The sequence below is a fragment of the Lontra canadensis genome, unplaced genomic scaffold (assembly GCF_010015895.1).
Source record: "Lontra canadensis isolate GAN:19392208 unplaced genomic scaffold, GSC_riverotter_1.0 scaffold2, whole genome shotgun sequence".
Lineage (NCBI taxonomy): Eukaryota > Metazoa > Chordata > Mammalia > Carnivora > Mustelidae > Lontra > Lontra canadensis.
In genome coordinates, this window is record NW_022630996.1 from 40,711,770 (window position 1) to 40,729,388 (window position 17,619).

At 43.0% G+C, this 17,619-nt stretch overlaps 1 protein-coding gene across 1 annotated transcript in view; it reads left to right on the forward strand.

Annotated features, from left to right (window-relative positions):
- JAZF1 (JAZF zinc finger 1) overlaps nucleotides 1-17,619 on the forward strand; it is a 278,681-nt gene that overhangs the window by 231,385 nt on the left and 29,677 nt on the right. The window contains exon 3 of the mRNA XM_032872531.1: nucleotides 4,900-5,096. Within this exon, the coding sequence (XP_032728422.1) occupies nucleotides 4,900-5,096 (197 nt within the window). The remainder of the gene's footprint in view (nucleotides 1-4,899; nucleotides 5,097-17,619) is intronic.

Here is a 17,619-nt window from a genome sequence, read left to right on the forward strand (position 1 = left end):
ATGTGAATAAACAGCACACCATTATATGACAGGGATAGCGAACAGATAGGATATTAATGTAAATAACCCCCAAAACATAAATAATAATAGTAAAGTAGGATAAAATAATTAAGAATTGATAAGCTTTGCATATTACCTTTTAAAAAACATACTTGTTTAATTATAAATTCACATAATTTAATTTTTAATAATTGGTATGCTTAACACCTGACTCACAAGAGTCCCTGAAAATTTAATGATCAGCTCTCACAAGCCAGTACAAACCCACAGTAGCACACTACTGTAACATTAGAACGGTTCCCGTTGCAAAGCAGGAAGAATTCAGGGAGGCAGGCACAGCCAGGCTTCTCCACGTCACAGTCCCATGAGGCTACAAAGCCAGGGCCCCCCAGGAGTCAAGCAGCCCCACACAGCAGAACTTGGCCAACGTGGAGAGAATGAGGCCTCCTGTCTCCCAACCCACCCCACTTCTAACATCTAAATCCCCGGAGGGATTCCCTGTACATTTCTCGAGGCCCTAAGCTCTGGTTCCTTTAAGCCCTTTCAACCTTGAAGACCAGGAGTCTGGAGCAAAAGGAAGAGAGCTCGAGTTCTTTGGCATGCCCCTGGCAGCATGGCAGAGCATGGAGCGTTGGAATCAGCCCTGAGGCTGAAATTCTCTCCTGCTACCTCTGCTTTTCACCAGCAAAGTGACCTTGCACAGGCCACTCGACCTCAGTTCCCAGTTAATGTGAACCATGAGGGGCTTAGACTAGATGGTCTTCTTACCTGGGTTTCTTCCAGCTCTAAAGCCCCCAGGTTGGATCTGTTACTGAAGGCTTCAAAAAAGATGACCCATCATGTCAAAACCCATCAAGAAAAACTCAGATCACAAGGCGATGTGGCTTCCCAAGCCTGACCTTCCTCTCAGCCGTGGGAATACAGTGGGACAATTCTGAAAGGACACTGGAAGGATCTGGGCTGTGGTCCTTCAAGGATGTGTCACAGGGCAGCTGCCTTCGAAGGTGGGAGGTAGATTGACCTGCCTTTCTGGTCAAAGCCAAACTACGAGGGTCCCCCACTCCTGGCTGCACTCACGGCCTTTCTCTGCCGCATCAGGCTCTTTTATAAACTTGTCTACCCGAGGGATGCCTTGCCTTTGGGAATCTGCCCATCTTTTGACAAAGAGCTGTATTGATGGGACATTACTTTAAAATGCTGGTATTTGGGATTTAATAGGTCTCAAAAAATAGGTAGAGTCATGGTAAGTGGAAGAGGAAGAGGAACCAGGCAGTATTGCCAGTGAGAAGAAGCTGGTGAATTGTAACCACAGCACCTGAGGCATGTACCCGTGTGTGTGTGTGTGTGTGTGTGTGTGTGTGTGTGTGTGTGTGTGTGTTTCCCTGGGAATTAATCATGCAGCTGTGTATGTTGGTATGGCAGGGTTGCCATGATTTACGAGTCAAGCTGCGAGCAAGTTCACAACCGGCAATCCAAGAGAGGAGGAGGGAGGGTACATGGAGAGGAAGGTTGGCAGAAGTGCTTTATGAGTTTCATGTTTAATGCTTTTAACATGATGTCTCGTTCTCACTTCTAGAAAGCACTTAGCAGATATAAGCCAAAAATAGATTGCTGTCTGTAGCTGACCACACTCCTGTCGGGGTGAAGGTGGGGGATGTATGGGCACGTTGTTGTGGTTTTTTATGGGTGTTGTTTTATATCTGAGCTGTAGGAGAGTATTTTACAGTAAAGGACAAGAGCTATTGATACTGTTTCATTGGGGTGGGAGAAGCCACAGAGAAGCCTGCCCTCCTGCCCCACGCCTGTCTCCCTCCTCTCCTACCTCCCTCTTTTGATAAGGGTTTCCAACTGGCACTGTTCCCCGCCCCCGCCCCGGCTGATTCCCGGTTGGCCAAGCCACTATCTGTTCTATAGATGAGGCACAGTCCTGCAGCTTTCCAAGCTATGAACATGCAGTGAGTCCCCAAGAAACTTGGAGTTAGGTGAGGTAGACAGGATGTATGGATAAAACCATATTATAAAGGCTTATATAATGATAACAGCTTCCATGTTGAGCCACTTCCTGTATGACAGACACAACTACCTCATTTAATCCTTACAACCGTCCTCTGAGGTCAGCACTGTCCTGTCCGTTAGTGGGTGGTTTTCCTTGATCAGGAACATTCAGACTCACGGGATGACCGGAAGCCACGGTGGACTGGGTCTCGTCAGAGGAATAGTGGGCAGAGCCGCAGCTTGCCAGGGCGGGGGGGCAGCATCTGGCCATGTGCCGAGTCCTCACCACTACAAGGTAGACAAGATGCCCCGCAGGCAGAGGTGGGGGCTGCCCCGGCAGACGAGGCATCAGAGGTCCTGTGACACTGCACGGGGCACAATCCATGGGCACGCTCCTCGGCTCCCTGCCTGGGACGTGCCAAGGTACAAGATCACCACACTCTTTGGGAAGCCCAGTCTCTGACTCCCCGTCCACTGTGTGTAAATGGTCTCTCACTCTTCACAGTCCAGGACCAGTCGGGTCCGTGGGATCATAGGGAGTGTTGACTATTAGTGTAGCTGACATACCCTCTTAGCAGATTACCTGAGCTTAACCAAAGATCAGATTCTCCAGCAGAAAGGGAAAAGATGTCTATTGACCCTTTGCCTGCAGTCATTAGTCCCATTTTAGGGAGAATAAAGCTGAGGTTTTGAGAGGTTTATCAAACTTGCCTCCAGTCACGTAGTAACATGAGCAGGGCCGGAGCCCCTGTCTGCCTGGCTCCAAGGCCTGTACTCTCACTAAGGTGCAAGATACACGTTTTGTGTTCTACTCCATAGGGTATCTGCTTTTTTTTTTTTTTTTTTTTTTTTTTTTTTTTAACCGTTTAAAAAACTGATGTGGGGGATGCCTGGCTGGCTTGGTCAGTAGAGCATGCAACTCCCTTGCTTTAAAAACACAACAAAACAAACAACTGACTTGAATTACCTACGTTGAGAACCATTGGTCTTTCTTGAAGAGGCATTATGTCTATCCTGTGTTTTTGCCCACTCTCCACATATGTACCACAGTTGGAGAAGGTTGGCACTGTGCTAGTTAGTAAGTCTACTTCGAATAATAGAAGAAAGCACTAGTTCTTTGCTTTTCTCTTAGAGTCCATATTTTGAGTAGAATTTTGGGGGGCATGGGGGTGGTGGTGGAAAGCAGTTTTAAGAAGAGTAGAGCCAACTTTGCACCTGAAAGTAAATGAGTACCTAGCTACCAGGTGCAAACAATTCTGTTTTGCGGCATCATTCCTTTCTTTTTAAACCTTCTCCACCTTCTAACACAAAACCTAAGAACTCAAGGCAAAGCATGTAACTTTTTTATCATTCAGCCCTTCATAAAAATCTGGATTATTATATATCTAGATTGTATTGCAGGCACCATTCAAGAAATGTGCCATCCATGTTCCAAATATAAAAGTAGACATTTTAAGACACTGTAACAATACTGTAATATTGTTTCATTGGGTATTTGGTTGGCTATTTTTTTTAACCAGGCAATGAAACTGTGTTGACTTCTAAAACTTCCTAGCATAATGAAGACAAATACTTAGAAATTTTTTAGACAGAATGTGAAATGTATTGGGTCATTAAGACCCTATTTAAGTAGAATGGAATTAATTAATGATTAATTGTATTAAAATGGAACATAATGATGGGGGGTTGGGTACAGGGAGAATGATGGCCATGCTCAGAGGACAAGGCAGTAGGCATGGGTGCCTGTTTCATTCCGTAAATGCTTTCATGCACTCTGTTCGGTAGGCTTTCTGCCGGTTTTCAAAAATGCAGCTGACAAAGCCTGCCTACCAATAATACAAAAAAAAAAAAAAAAAAAAAAAAAGTTTGCTGGCAGCTTGGCTGGCTCAGTTGGTAGAACATGTGACTCTTGATCTCAGGGTCGTGAGTTCAAGCCCCATGTTGGGCTCAGAGCCTACTTTTAAAAAACATTGCATGATATCCAAAAAAAAAGTTTGTTCTTTAGGTGAGAGATACCACACCATAGATTGCTTTGAATCTTGTATTACATGAATTTATGAACTGTTATGCAGTGAGAAAAAAAAAACAGTTTGAATGTTACTAACATAAGAAAAGTGTGGAAGGGATAACTTTGAAGTGTCCAAAGTGAAATGACCAGGAAAAGTCGCCTTTCTCTTTACGGGTAATAAAATCACAACATAAACCGGTCTTTAGCAGTCATCTTCCTCCTTGTACTGCTCTCTTCCCTTCTTGAATCTGCTTGGGCAGATTTCTTCATTCTGTCAATGTTTACTGAGATGGACTTGGCAGTGTCCTAGCCGCAATTATGGGGATTTGTGTCCTTTCCTTTCAGCTAATGGGTAGGGAGACAAGACCTTCAGTCGGCCAGGAAAATTTTTAAAAATCCAGATAACAAGATGAGGATCTGGAGTAATACAAAAAAGAATCCGTTTTCAGGAGGACACATATGTTAAGCGGCAGTGAAGCGGTAGGGACAATAAATCCTACCCACCCACAGATGAAGGAGGCCCTTTCCACCTGGGAGTGCTGGGGGATTCTGAGAATGGGTGGGCTTTCTATGAGTTGAAAGACAAGAGAGCTTCCAAGAGAGAGGAAGTCTTCTAACCAAAGGCACTGCCGCGGGTGTAGACATAGTGCATGTGCACAAGTTTCCCACAAGGAGGGTTTGCCTCTGGAAGTAATGGAGCCTTCCCGTAAGGAACCGGAAGACAGTGAACTAGAAGATACTTTCATCCCTTAGGAAAAGGGAATCTGTTACGAGTTTTTGAGATCGTGAACAACCCCCTTTCCCAAGGAGGGGCATCTCTCGAACTCGGGGAAACTGCCATCATTCCTCGTGCTCCAGAGATGGGCCCAGTTACTCACCTTCCATTGTTGCTTCAGATTCATGACAGATGCTGCCCGCCGAGAGCAGGAGTCCCTAAAGAAGAAGATTCAGCCGAAGCTCTCGTTGACCTTGTCCAGCTCCGTGTCTCGAGGGAATGTGTCCACTCCGCCACGCCACAGCAGTGGAAGCCTTACTCCTCCTGTGACCCCACCCATCACCCCCTCCTCTTCATTCCGCAGCAGCACTCCCACGGGTGAGTGGCCTGGCCCTACCACCTGGGGTGGGGGAGAAGAGGATAGTTGTTGGGGAATAGCATGCACATGAGTGCGACATTTGATACACTGGGGGAAGTAGGGGACTGGGGACCGACGATGATTCTGACCCACTGCCTCTCTGACTCTTTACTGATCTCTCTGAGTTTGTTGATTTAGCCCTCTATCACTGATAAATTATTGTGTATAGAGTATGTGATAATGGTTTTATAGGTATTTTTTTGAGCCTTTGCCATATGTGAAGCCTGAAGTGGATTTGCTTCAGTCAGGTGAAAGAGTAGATGAAACAAGATTGGCATGTGGTGATTATTGTTGGTGCTGGGTGACGAGTACGCAGGGGTTCATTAGACCATTCTTCCTATTTTGCTTATTTTAAGCATTTTCCACAATAATTGTTAAAAAAAAAAAAAAATTCCGAGTGCCTCCTATGTGCCAGGCACCGAGCTACCATAGTGAGCCAAAGGAGACCTCATCCCTGTCCTGAAGGAGGTTAGGCCCAGTGGAAGGCATTGGCATTCTAGGGGGCCAACAAGCACACCCTTGTCTTCCCCTCCCAGATGTAGAAGCAACTGGAAAATTAAATAGCAGCCAGAGGAAAGATCAAAATCAACTTTATTAGTGAATAAAGCCAAACTGCAGAATGGAACTTGGATCCATAACCATTGGGCTTCTCTTAGTATGTCTTTTCCTGAATTCAATTTATTTCCCAAACCACCCTTTTACATGGAGGCCGAGCAGACTTGGGTGCCCCACAGGCCCTGAGATGAGCACACACAGCCCCTTCTCCCCAAATCAGAGAGCCACTAAATTGTGGCTCGTCCATGGGCAGGAATGAGTAAGGACAGTCCAAGGAGGCTGGAAAGATCCCTCCTCTTTTTCCTATCTGAGAAGTAGGGAATCTATTTCCCTGCTCCACAGTCAGAGTTTAGACCAGGCAGTAAATAAATAGAACCTTGTAACCATGACAAGTACTGCATGAAACTCGGTGATACGAGAGCATCCTGACAGACATTCAGGAAAGGCTTTCCCTGAAGGATAAGTAGGACTCTAGTAGGTAAAGAGGGAAAGGAGGAACATCTCACCAGGGAACGTTTTGCAGAAGCTCTGTGAGGAGGAGGCGGGCTGACCCGCATGAGGTGAGACCGGGGCATTCGGCAGGAATCAGGGCACCGTGGTTGATCCTGAGAGCCACAGAGAGGTCCCCTAAAATCGCACCATCATCTCTGTTGCGTCAGCCCCTTGACTATGGCTAAGAAAGTTGATTTTCTCTGCCAGTTTGCAGATTTCTCTTTCAGCCATCTCCCGTCAAGGGAGGTAGGTAGGTGAATACAGTAGTATTTCTCAAGTTATATTTCAGAATATCTACTTCATAAAATAGTAGTTGGAGGGAAAGAGATTTCCTAATCAGATGAGGGAAGTGATGGGTTAGACCAAAGTACACTGATTTCTTTAATGCAGGGCTTTAATATACATTGTTATTCTCCAAGGGGAGGATTTAGTAAGTTTCCCAAACTTAGTTGACTATGAGACTTAGTTAGACTTAAGTTAACTTAGTTGATTATGAGCCCCCCTTCCTAAGGGCAGTTTGGGGGACTCATGGCTGATAGACACCTTGTGTTTGGTCATGATTAGGCATTTTGAAGATAAGACAGGCACGGGAGACAGACCAATCAGAGTTCCTATCTGTACTTCTCCCTTTACAGGTCACTAATACTACACATTATACAGGTTCTTGTGTGAGTTAAATGTGAGAGCATGTGTATACACCCAGCATTCAATAAATGTTCATCCTGTGGTCTGGAGTTAGCAACTAGTAGCTTCAGGAACAGAATAGCATCACTCTCCCGTAGAGGTTGAATTGGCTTATTTGTGTCAAGCATTTGTCTGATCCTTTAGATGGCCACCATATTTCCCTTCTCTTTTACTCTGTGAAGATTTACTTTCCAGAATCTTTGTGTAATATTTGCTATATGAATCTAAGGAATGCTACGAGAACATAGTGTAACTCTGCGATCCCTTTTCTGGGCATTTCTATGAATATTTATTCATATGTAATATGAATTATGGGGGTGGTTTTATGCTGGAGAGTGTTTTATACCTGACTTAATGTGGACTGACTCGTGGCCAACGCCAGATAACCGTGACTGCACCAATTAGTAGCGGGTGCCATAGAACCCCATGAAAATAGTTTAAAAGTGAGAGTTTATTATTTTTCATGTAAGAATGTTTGGAAGAAATGGAATCATTTCCTTTCCTTCAGACATAAAGAAACCTTTCTGACACCTTGCCTATTTTAACAATTTCCCACTGAGAGAATTAATTTATGTTGTGGTAAAGATGTATCATTTTCAGTCTGTCAGAATCATTGGTAACTTATTTGCTGCTTGAAGAACGTTCCATGTAAACATCAAAAATTAGGGGAAATGGTTGCTTAAACTTCTACCCTCGGCAATTTTGATTGTGTACATTTTTCAATGTTTGAAATGTTATTTTACCTGTAGTTAGAGAGATCAGCTTATTTTGCCTGACTAATGTGGTTTCGCTCACTTTCTTTGCCAAGTTGTAAATAATATTCCAAGTTTCTACCTCCTGAATTCACTCTTCCAAGTTCCACATTGAAGGTATATTCCAGGTCCAGAAGTAATAGTCCTCTTGTAGAAAGTTTCATTTATAAAATAGTTCTTTAAAATATACTGTCTTGACTAAATTAGAGATCAGCTTCATCCTGGAGTTTCAAGTATTTCTCAGGTATTCTTGGACCTAATATGTATTTTGCAATTTCTAAATCCTAGGAGAATCTTTTTTCCTCATCTTTTTCATTTTCTATTCTAAGTTGTTTTATTTTTTGAATAAATATATATATGTATATATATATATGTATGTATGTGTGTGTGTGTATATATATATATATATATATATATGTATATATAAATAAAAGAAGTATTCACTTAAGGAAAGTTAGAATGGTTTAAATCATGAGTTAGCAAACCTTTTCCGTAAAGGACCAAATAGTAAATATTTCATGCTTTCTAGGGCCTGTGGTCTCTGTTCCAGTGACTCAGTCCTGCCGTGTAGCATGACAGCAGCCATAGAACTCTATAAATGAACGAGCTCGGTGTGTTCCTTCAAAACTAGAAGTTTTTGTAAAACTTTATAAAAACAGGTCAGTTTGGGGGCACCTGGGTGGCTCAGTGGGTTAAAGCCTCTGCCTTTGGCTCAGGTAATGATCCCAGTGTCCTGGGATCGAGCCCCACATCGGGCTCTCTGCTCCGCAGAGAGCCTGCTTCCTCCCCTCTCTCTGCCTACTTGTGATCTCTGTCAAATAAATAAATAAAATCTTTAAAAAAAAAAAAAAAGGCCAGTTTTGGTTCGCAGGCCATAGTTTGCCAACCCCGATTTAAATCATAAAGATATGTAATATAAAGATCAACTTCATTAAGTTCCTGCAAATAAAGTGTCAAAAGAATTCATACCCATCTCCTTAGAAGTAATAACATCTAGAGTGTAATCACTAAGGGGGAAAGACGACTAACATTTGTAGAGCATTTATTATACGCTTACTGTGTACTTGATGTATGGTGTTTTTAATCCCAACACCAGCTCAACTGAGACGACATTATTATTCCCATATGCAGATTAAAGAAACAGGGGCGCCTGGGTGGCTCGGTGGGTTAAGCCTCTGCCTTCAGCTCAGGTCATGATCTCAGGGTCCTGGGATCAAGCCCTGCATCGGGCTCTCTGCTCAGCGGGGAGCCTGCTTCCCTTCCTCTTCCCTTCCTCTCTCTCTGCCTGCCACTCTGCCTACTTGTGATCCCTGTCTGTCAAATAAATAAATAAAATCTTTAAAAAAATAAAGAAACAGAGGCTTTAATAAGGTTAACTTCACAAAGCCCCACATCTGTCTATTCAAAAAAATGTGGTCTTTCCAGTGCACTTGCACTTGCCACATGAAGACCTTTTAAAAAACTTGTACTAGACCTTCAGCCATCTCGCTGCTTCAGTTACCAACTTGACAACTCCAAACCCAGAATACAACAGAATGTTAAGATCACTGGAACTGTGGTTCCCTTTCATTCACGGAACTCCTGCTCTACCGTCAAATAGCAGATCACTTTAGTTTAGCCGGGCTTTTCTTTAAGGATGAGCCGGAGCTGATTGCAGAGAGCCGGTTGTTAAATAAATATTCAGGTTTGCAAACCAGTTGTTAGAAAGTTTGTCTTGAAATCGGCCGTGGCGGAAGTATTTCCATCAGTCAAATTGGCAAATGCTACCCATTGGCCCCCCACCCCTACCCACCTGCCGCCTCTTTACCGTTATGCCAACAGTTTATCCTATCAGGAGTTATCAGATTAATCTTACTTTCTCATTCAAGGGATCATGGTCCTAAGTATGTCTCTGAGTAAACCTAAAGCAAGCCTCAGTCACCAGGAAATAATGGCCATTTCAAACAACGGATTGCTTTGCAGTCTTTCACTGCAATGTTTAGGGGCCCGTGTAGTGACACGGAAAGGTTTTCACGTTGTGGGTTGTAAAACCACATGTGCAGCATGATCCCAATTGTATTTTTTACTCTAAAAAAGTTAATTGTGGTTACCTTAATATGATGGGAAAATGGGTGTCATTTCCTCCTTTCTCTTTTTTCCCATTCAGTAAGATGAGTTTGCTTTACTTTTATAACTACAACTGTTTAGTGTATATAATGGGAAGATCAAGACAGGACTACTGATGGCCCCCTACCCTCCAAGAAAGAGTTGAATGAATTCATTTTCTTCAAGTTAATTTAATTATCTCTTCCTGGAGGAGGAAGGAGGTCATCCTGTAGGAAAGGTCTGGGGTTAGCTCTGGCAAATTGTATTGGTTATAGTGCCTGTGGATTAGTCAAGGAAGTAATTTCTCCTGCCGACTCCCCCCACCCCATATTTGCCACTGAATCTCTTAAAACAGTGACTCTCCATCAAAATCATCTGGAAGATTCTTTTTTTTTTTTAAATTTTACGTAAACGCTATGCCACACACGGGGCTCAAACGACCTCAAGATCAAGAGTCACATTTTTTACCCTCTGACCCACCCAGGCACCTCCCCACCTGCACCCCTCCCCCAAACCTGGAGGATATTTAAGCCACTTCTCACTTGGGCTCCATCCCTGAAACTCTGATCATTTGGTAGGTGAGGCATGGGCACTGGGTGTTTTTAGAAGCGCTTTCAAACTAGATCATTCTAACCCATAGCCCAAGTTGGGAAAGCGCTCTTAAAAATGTGATCAGTCTAGTTGTCATAGCCGTGTGTTTTCTTGCTTGGGTTAACATATTTCCACCTTGCCTGGAGAAAGGTTACTGTAGTTGACTTGCTAGGACTCCAGAGATGGGTCCAATGGGACTGAACAGATGCTCGCTTATGTCTTAATGGAGAAGCTATGGAAAGAGTTGGCTGGATTTCTGGTTATAATAGCATTGCATAGTCTCCCCTGGAAAATATTTGTATATATATTTTGGCCCATTCGGTGGGGATGGGGGGCATTAAAATATTAAACCAGAGAAAGGCACCCAAGGAAATTAAACCAATTTTTTTTGTTTTCTTGTTTAGGCTCCCTGTAATGAGTGTGAAGTCACAGATAATATCTACGAATGCATAATTTGAGTTTTTATGTTGTGTTATTTCCCTTCATATTTCTGTGTCTCCTGCTGTTTGGCCTTACAGTAGACCCTTAACACTCCTTTATGGCTTTTGCAATAAGTTGCTTAGATTATAAGATTTCAAAATTTCCAGGAGTTACTGGTCCGCAGCATGTCTTTTTAAAAAGTAATAATTTTTCTCTCAGGATGGAAATTACTGTGCAATATAGACTTCCAAAATTGATAAAATTTTACTTGACATTTAGAAACTGTTTAAATGGGGTTGAGATAGACTCTCCCCAGCCCTGCCATGCCGTTATTTTTAGAAGGCAAGATAAACTTATGTAGGCTTAATAGAAGCAGAAAATCTCAGAGATAACCAAGGTGAAGTCTAAACTAACGTATCTCCCCCCACCCACCCCAGGAGGAGGAGGAAATAGAAGGAAAAACCTTAAAAAGAGAAATCCTATTCTGTTTTATGGTGGAAAATGAGAAAGAAAGCAAAATATTTCAGCAAGACTGAATTCTCTGACCTACTTATGAATGCCTGAAGCCATCATTTGGTCATTGGCACAGGTCCTGCCCTAAAGAGCTGACCGTCTAGGCCATGCCAAAGAAACATTCCCCCAAATCTTCCTGTTAGGAAAGCGGCCTCAATTCCCATTTGCCTTTCCACATAAAGTGCTGTCTTGTTGCCGGAGAATGACAAGATGTTGCTATTCTATCTGGCCTGCATTCTGTTCAGGATCATGAACACACCCTTTCCTGGCCCATGGGTTTTTTTGCTTGTTTGTTTACATACTAATTTGGTCTAATCATTGTTCTTCCATAGTCTTTTTTGATTGACTCGTAAACCGTTATCCTGCTTCCTGAGGGTCAGGCTCCCATCTTGGGGCCAGTTCTGCTTCCTTCCCCACCATTGCATGTGGCAACTTGTTTTTCATCTCCTCTTGCCTCTCAAAGTGTTGGTAGAGTAAGGATGGCAACAACAAAATAGTATTTCAATTACTTTTCCTTAACTACACAACTTATAAGACATCTAGATTCCTAAACAAAACTCTTTCTTGGCTGGAAGAAAACAGTCAACTCGGTGATCTGTAATAATAATAGATTAGATCTTTATAGCACTTTATAGTGCAGGAAAGCATTCACATTCACCATTATCAATCCCACTTTAAAGACAAACTAAGTTTCACTTACTTGACACCTTGCCCAAGTTCAGGTGGCTCCCAAATGGCATGGCTGCTGTTTTCTGCAGCACCAGGACTGGGCATCTTCTCATCTGACATGATTTACTAAGTATCTCCTTTGTTAGAGGTGCTGTGCTAGGTCTTGTGGGTACAGAAAAGTGTAAGGTATAGCACTCATGGAGTAGAACTTACATCTTTTAGTAGAAGCCAGTTATAGACATGTAGGACAGACACATAATGAACATGACGTAAGCAGAGATAGCCTATGTTATCAACATGGATGATTCGTAAGACAAGAGAGATATAAACAGCACCATTCCCTCGGTGCCATTTTAGCACAGTTACAAGCTGTATATGCACGCCCATAAAATGTCTTAGATACTGTAAGGCAAACGTAAATTCCAGAGGAGCTAGAATGAGATGAGATCAGTGGGAAAGTGACCTGGGGCAGACAGTTTTCTACTCCATGATCATTACCGAATGTCAGCTTAGGGAATTTTAGTGATCAGACCTGGGTATGTTAACAAAAGGTGTTAGTGAATCTGGGGTTTTCTGGGTCACCTTTCAAAACTCTGGGAGTGTAGAAGTAAAGGGATGAGAGCCTTAAGCGTCAGAGGGATCTGAATTCAAATCTCGGCTGGAGAGGGTGTTGGCCTTAAGTTTTTCCACGTCTCCATTTCCGTATCTGTACGTGGGAGGCAATCCTACCTCACTGTGAAGATGAATGCAACTAGAGAGCAGGATGGCAGGATGTCCTTGTGTTAACACTGTTTCTCCTGAAACCACCAGCTCAGAAAGGAGCTTGGCTTTGGAAGGGCCTGACCCTGCAGAAGACCATACAGGGGGAGAGAAGCCCCATATGTTCCGGAACTGTCGGCTGGCAGTGGTGGGAAGAACTGATGCAGGCAGTCTAGTTAGGGCTTCTTGAAGTCTCTGGAATAGCACATTCCAAACTAAGAAAACACTTTCTGCTCTTAACTGAGTCCTTTCAGGCAAACAGTATCTCACCAGCCCCGGCCGGGGTGCTCATGCATGTTTATTTTTGGTCTGCACTAACCTCAGAAAAAGCTGCTTCCAGGAATGTGCATTACAGGTGGTACTTGCTAATGACCTGCTCTGGGCAGAGGCCCATTTTCTGAAGGAAGGGGGGGTGTCCTATCTGAAAACAAAAATGACAGTCTACATTATTAATATGGGGACATTTACAATAACTGCGCTATGACCAGGGATGGTAGAAGTAAAGAGTTAGCCGGTTCACGGATTTTTAGAGCTTGTTTTGTTATTTTGGTTAACGTAATGAGAATAGCCCTTTTAATTGTGGACATTCAAAGCACGAAGAAAATGGAATATTGAATGTTTCCAACAAATGCACACACTCCTTATGAGCTCTGTCCCCTCTCTTCTTGAAGGAAATGACCACACAGGCCCAGCCACCACTGCAGTCGGAGGTGGGGGCACCCCTTGGCCCCACCCACTTTGAGGGGCTTTTTCATTTTCAGGGCCTTCATGATGTGGCAGAACTAAACATTGCACTAATATATCTAGGTCATAGGGCCACATAAAGGTCATCTCAAGGTCTTTAGGACCAGGTGAATTTTGACTACAGCATCTTAGAAATTCCCTGCTCTCCTTTCTCTGAAGGACAGAGAACATCCTCAGAGCTGCCCTGAGGAGGGGAGAGAGCATCAGAGGTCGCTGTTCTTCCACCCAGTTGAGGAGAATGAGATGCTCTCAGATCACAAAGCTTCTTTGGGGCTCCAAAGCCAAAGTGCCGTTGGCCTGGAAATTCCAATCCAGGAACTTACCCAAGGGTAGTGAAACCAGGTCCACAAAAGACAAGTGCAAGGATGCACAGAGCAGCTCTCGTCACAAGAAACCCAGAAGGTTAATTCACTTGTAGTAAGTGGATAAACAAATCGAGATCTGTCCATACAGTGGCCTACAGAGTTGGCGATAAAAAGGAACAGAGTAATGTTACACCAAAAAAACATAGATGAATCTTAAAGAAAAACCTACACTGAATGAGAGGAGGCAGAGTATGCAAGAAATTCAGCCACAGGCAAACCGGTTTGTGGAGACAGACTTCAGAACAGCGGTTGACTCAGGAGCATGGAGATAGGGGGGTGTGTACAAGAGAACTTTCTGGCATGATATTTTCCATATCTTGACTGAGATGTTGGTTACCCAAAGGGATCCATTTGTTAGACTTCTCAGTTAAACATTTGAGGTCTGTGCATTGCACTCTGGATGTGCTTGCTTAAGTTAAAAAAGAATCCGTGGCTCCGGGCAGAAATGAGGACCGGGAGCCCACAGTTTCCACCCACGCTTGAGGGAGCAAATAGCATTTCCTCTGCTGTAAACAATTCATTTAAGAACAAAGGAGGTAAATACATGCAGTGGGTCTTTGGAGGACTAAAATCTCTGGAATTTCCTTTCCATTGAAGACAGACAGTAAGTGGAATCCCATATCCTCAGCTTTCTTAGGAACACTGAGGACTCCATAGCATGGTCAAATAAAACAGTGCCAATGCATACCAAGTGAAGAAATAAAGCGGGGAGAAAAGAAGAAAGAAGGCGAGACCAAGCAGAACTAGTTGTCAAACGCTTGGTCTTAGGTCACAGTTAGAATTGGTTAATGACTAAAAGGATTCCTGATAGAAAATTCTAGCATCTGGATCTTCCCATTGCCAAAACATTTTGCTTCCCATGAGATAAAGAGTGGTTCATTATGTTGAGAATTTTTCAGGGAAGAAAATTAAAGCGGCTTAGTTTTATCCTCTGAAACTAAAAAAAAAAAAAAAAAAAAAGCCAGTTTCTCTCCTGGGCAGTCCTCAAAAGCGTCTTATCTTCCGATGTCATATTTGCAGTGACAGAGCTATGGTTTACCTTCCAATGAAAATGTTTTTGAGGCCTACCATTTTAGCAATACCTTGCCTAACTGTGGACGTTTAACACTTAGTTATAAACCAGAATTTCTTCTCTACTCTTAACTGTGTTGTTTAATCGAACTCAAGAAAAATAGTATGTCCACTATTAAGAATTCCCACAAGAAATCTAAAAAGTCTTGACAGTCCTCTTTCACCTCTTGCTGGAAACAGTTCGTACCAAGGCTTTAGTTCTCCATGGGAGTTACTTTCTCTTTGTCCCAGTAGGGGTCTCTGCACCTGCCAAAAAAATACCAGAAGAGATCACAAGATAAAGTCATTTCAAAGGGCACACATGAAGACTGTGCTGTGCTCCCCTACCCACCCTCCCAAAAAAGTGCAGTCTCTTTAAGCCAAGGTCCAGAGCTCACTCGTTTGCCAGCACCCATCAGTGCACACTTCTCAGTAATTTCCCTTGGAAAGCAAGTTCCAGAGCCGAAATCAGAGTGCTAAAGAGAGCAACGGATTGTAAGCCTGGAAAACGGTGCCGATTCCACTGGAAACATTAATAAACAGACGCGTGGCGCTCCCGGACACCTCTGCCGCGAAGGCAATGGGGATTTAACACCTGATGAATTTGCAGCCCGGCCAAATGGCTGTGTATCCAAAGAAGGCTTTTCTTTTCCCTCCCATCTAAAATACAGCATATTAAAATCAGAGAAGCCCTTTCATCTTCACGGGTGTCACGGCAGCAAACTTATTTTAATGTCTTTTCCATGTGGGTCTAGTTTTCAAAATAAAATGATCCCCAGGCACGTCCAGCTGCACAGTGTTAAAGAATCTGCAGAAAAATGGGAAAGCAGTAAGCTAATTTGTGCCTGCGAGAAAGTCAAGGTACAGAATCTCCCTGCTCCTGTCCCAGGGCTTTGTGCAGACTTCTTGGAGATGCACTAAAAAGAAAGCGGTATTTGACAGGAAGGGAGAAAGTTACGCTACCGGACCCAATCTGGTGCCAGGGACACAGAAGTTCCTAGCAGCTTGCCACCGAGTTTACGTTGCTCCTCCTTGGAAAACTGTGTCACTTTATATCCATCAGACCAAAAATGAGTTGGCTTGATCTTAACCAGATCGAAGATGGGTTTCATACTCCACTGGGCTCAATAAGTTGTTTGTCTCTTTAAACCTGGCCAGTTCAGGCTCTCTTTGGCATGGAAGCACACATCAAAAACCATCCCCGAGAAACTGAAGTTGGTTGGGGAATAGCTGTGTAGGAATTTGAGATTTAACTCTGCCATGATGTGCTATATTTTCTATGTAGGCACCCAATTATTACTTTTTTCCCCCTAAAGACAAAAAAGGCAGCCAAGGTGTTCCAGATGATCATAGGCCCGAGAACAAGTCACTCGGAGAAACCGATTTTCCTCTCGTCCAATAATTTTGAATAAACTAAAGTAGCTGGAGAGTGACTGCCATTGTCAGCCAGCTAAGATGTCTTTCCAGCCTTGGTCGGGGGGATTTTTAGTTTTAAAATGGATACAGTTTTCAGAATTGCCCTAATAAAAAGAAATACCAAATAACAAGAAAAACGTGTATAAAGCAGATTTCTCTTGTAGCAAATAGTTAAAAAAAAAAAAAAAAAGGTGTTTCTGTGTGAGATTTCTCAAGCTTTCTATAGGCTATGTAACTGCACGTAAAAATTGTAGTCACAATGTTTGACAGGAAAACAATTGCATACAATCTTAAATTCAAGGGTGGAAAGGACCTCAGCATGCTTTTTCCATTGGATGCTGTGTTCCCATTTCTGTCCACCAGGCAGAACCATGCAGCATTATTTAGGCTGAACTCCCATAAACTCATAAATACAAGGGCCAGTGCCAGGCACTCCATTCTGGGTGATGTTTTTGGGACACAATCATGATCCTATATCTTGAACAGGCCCCTGTACCATCCCTTAGGTGACTACTCTGTAAAATTCCATAAAGTTCTAAACCGTACCGTGTTGAAAGTCTCATCCAGGGGGGTGGGGGTCTCCCTAAAATTCAACTCAATAAAGTTAATTTTGGCAGAGCATTCAGATGCTATGAACAGAATTTCACTGCTATTAAAAGGAAATAGTCTTTGAAAAAAATTGTTTAATTAAATCCACTTGGTTTTGTAATATATGTGTGTGTGATTTAGAATATGCTAGGCTGTACCTAAAGGAAATTATTTTCTTAAGACTAACAAAACTTGACAAATCATTAACTTTTAAAAGCACAAAATTAAAACGTTGCAGCTCAGTTGCGAGTGCCCTGCCAGAGGGGCCTGGCCTGGAGTTGGTTGTGACAGACCAGGTGGGTTCCTACTACCACCTGTGGACAACGCACCACAGTCTGGAGGGTTGGTTGTTTTTTTGGAGTTCCCCCACCCCCGGAAATGAATAAGCCCCTTTTGGAAACTAAACCGTACAATTAAAATTATGAAGTAACTGCAAATCTAAATATTGAGATTTTAAAATTCTCTTCAGAAATAAATTTGAGGTTCTGGGATAGCTACATAAGAAGCTTGCATTACAGAAGCATGTGTACACCGTTGGTAATTAATACATGATACTTGGCAAGTACACGGCAAATTAAAAGGTAGAATCCAGCTAACACACATGTAAATAATCTATAGAGCCATGTTTCCTAAAATGAATCAGTAATAAATTTTCCAAAAAGAATTTCTTTTTTTCCTCCCTGTCTTCGCTTCTCTACAAAGATCTGTTTCCTGGCGTCACCAGAAGAGGAAGGTTTGCCAGGTCTAGAAAGCTCTTCCTTTGTCAGGTGGGAACCGTTGAGCTAAAGCTGTCGATGTGG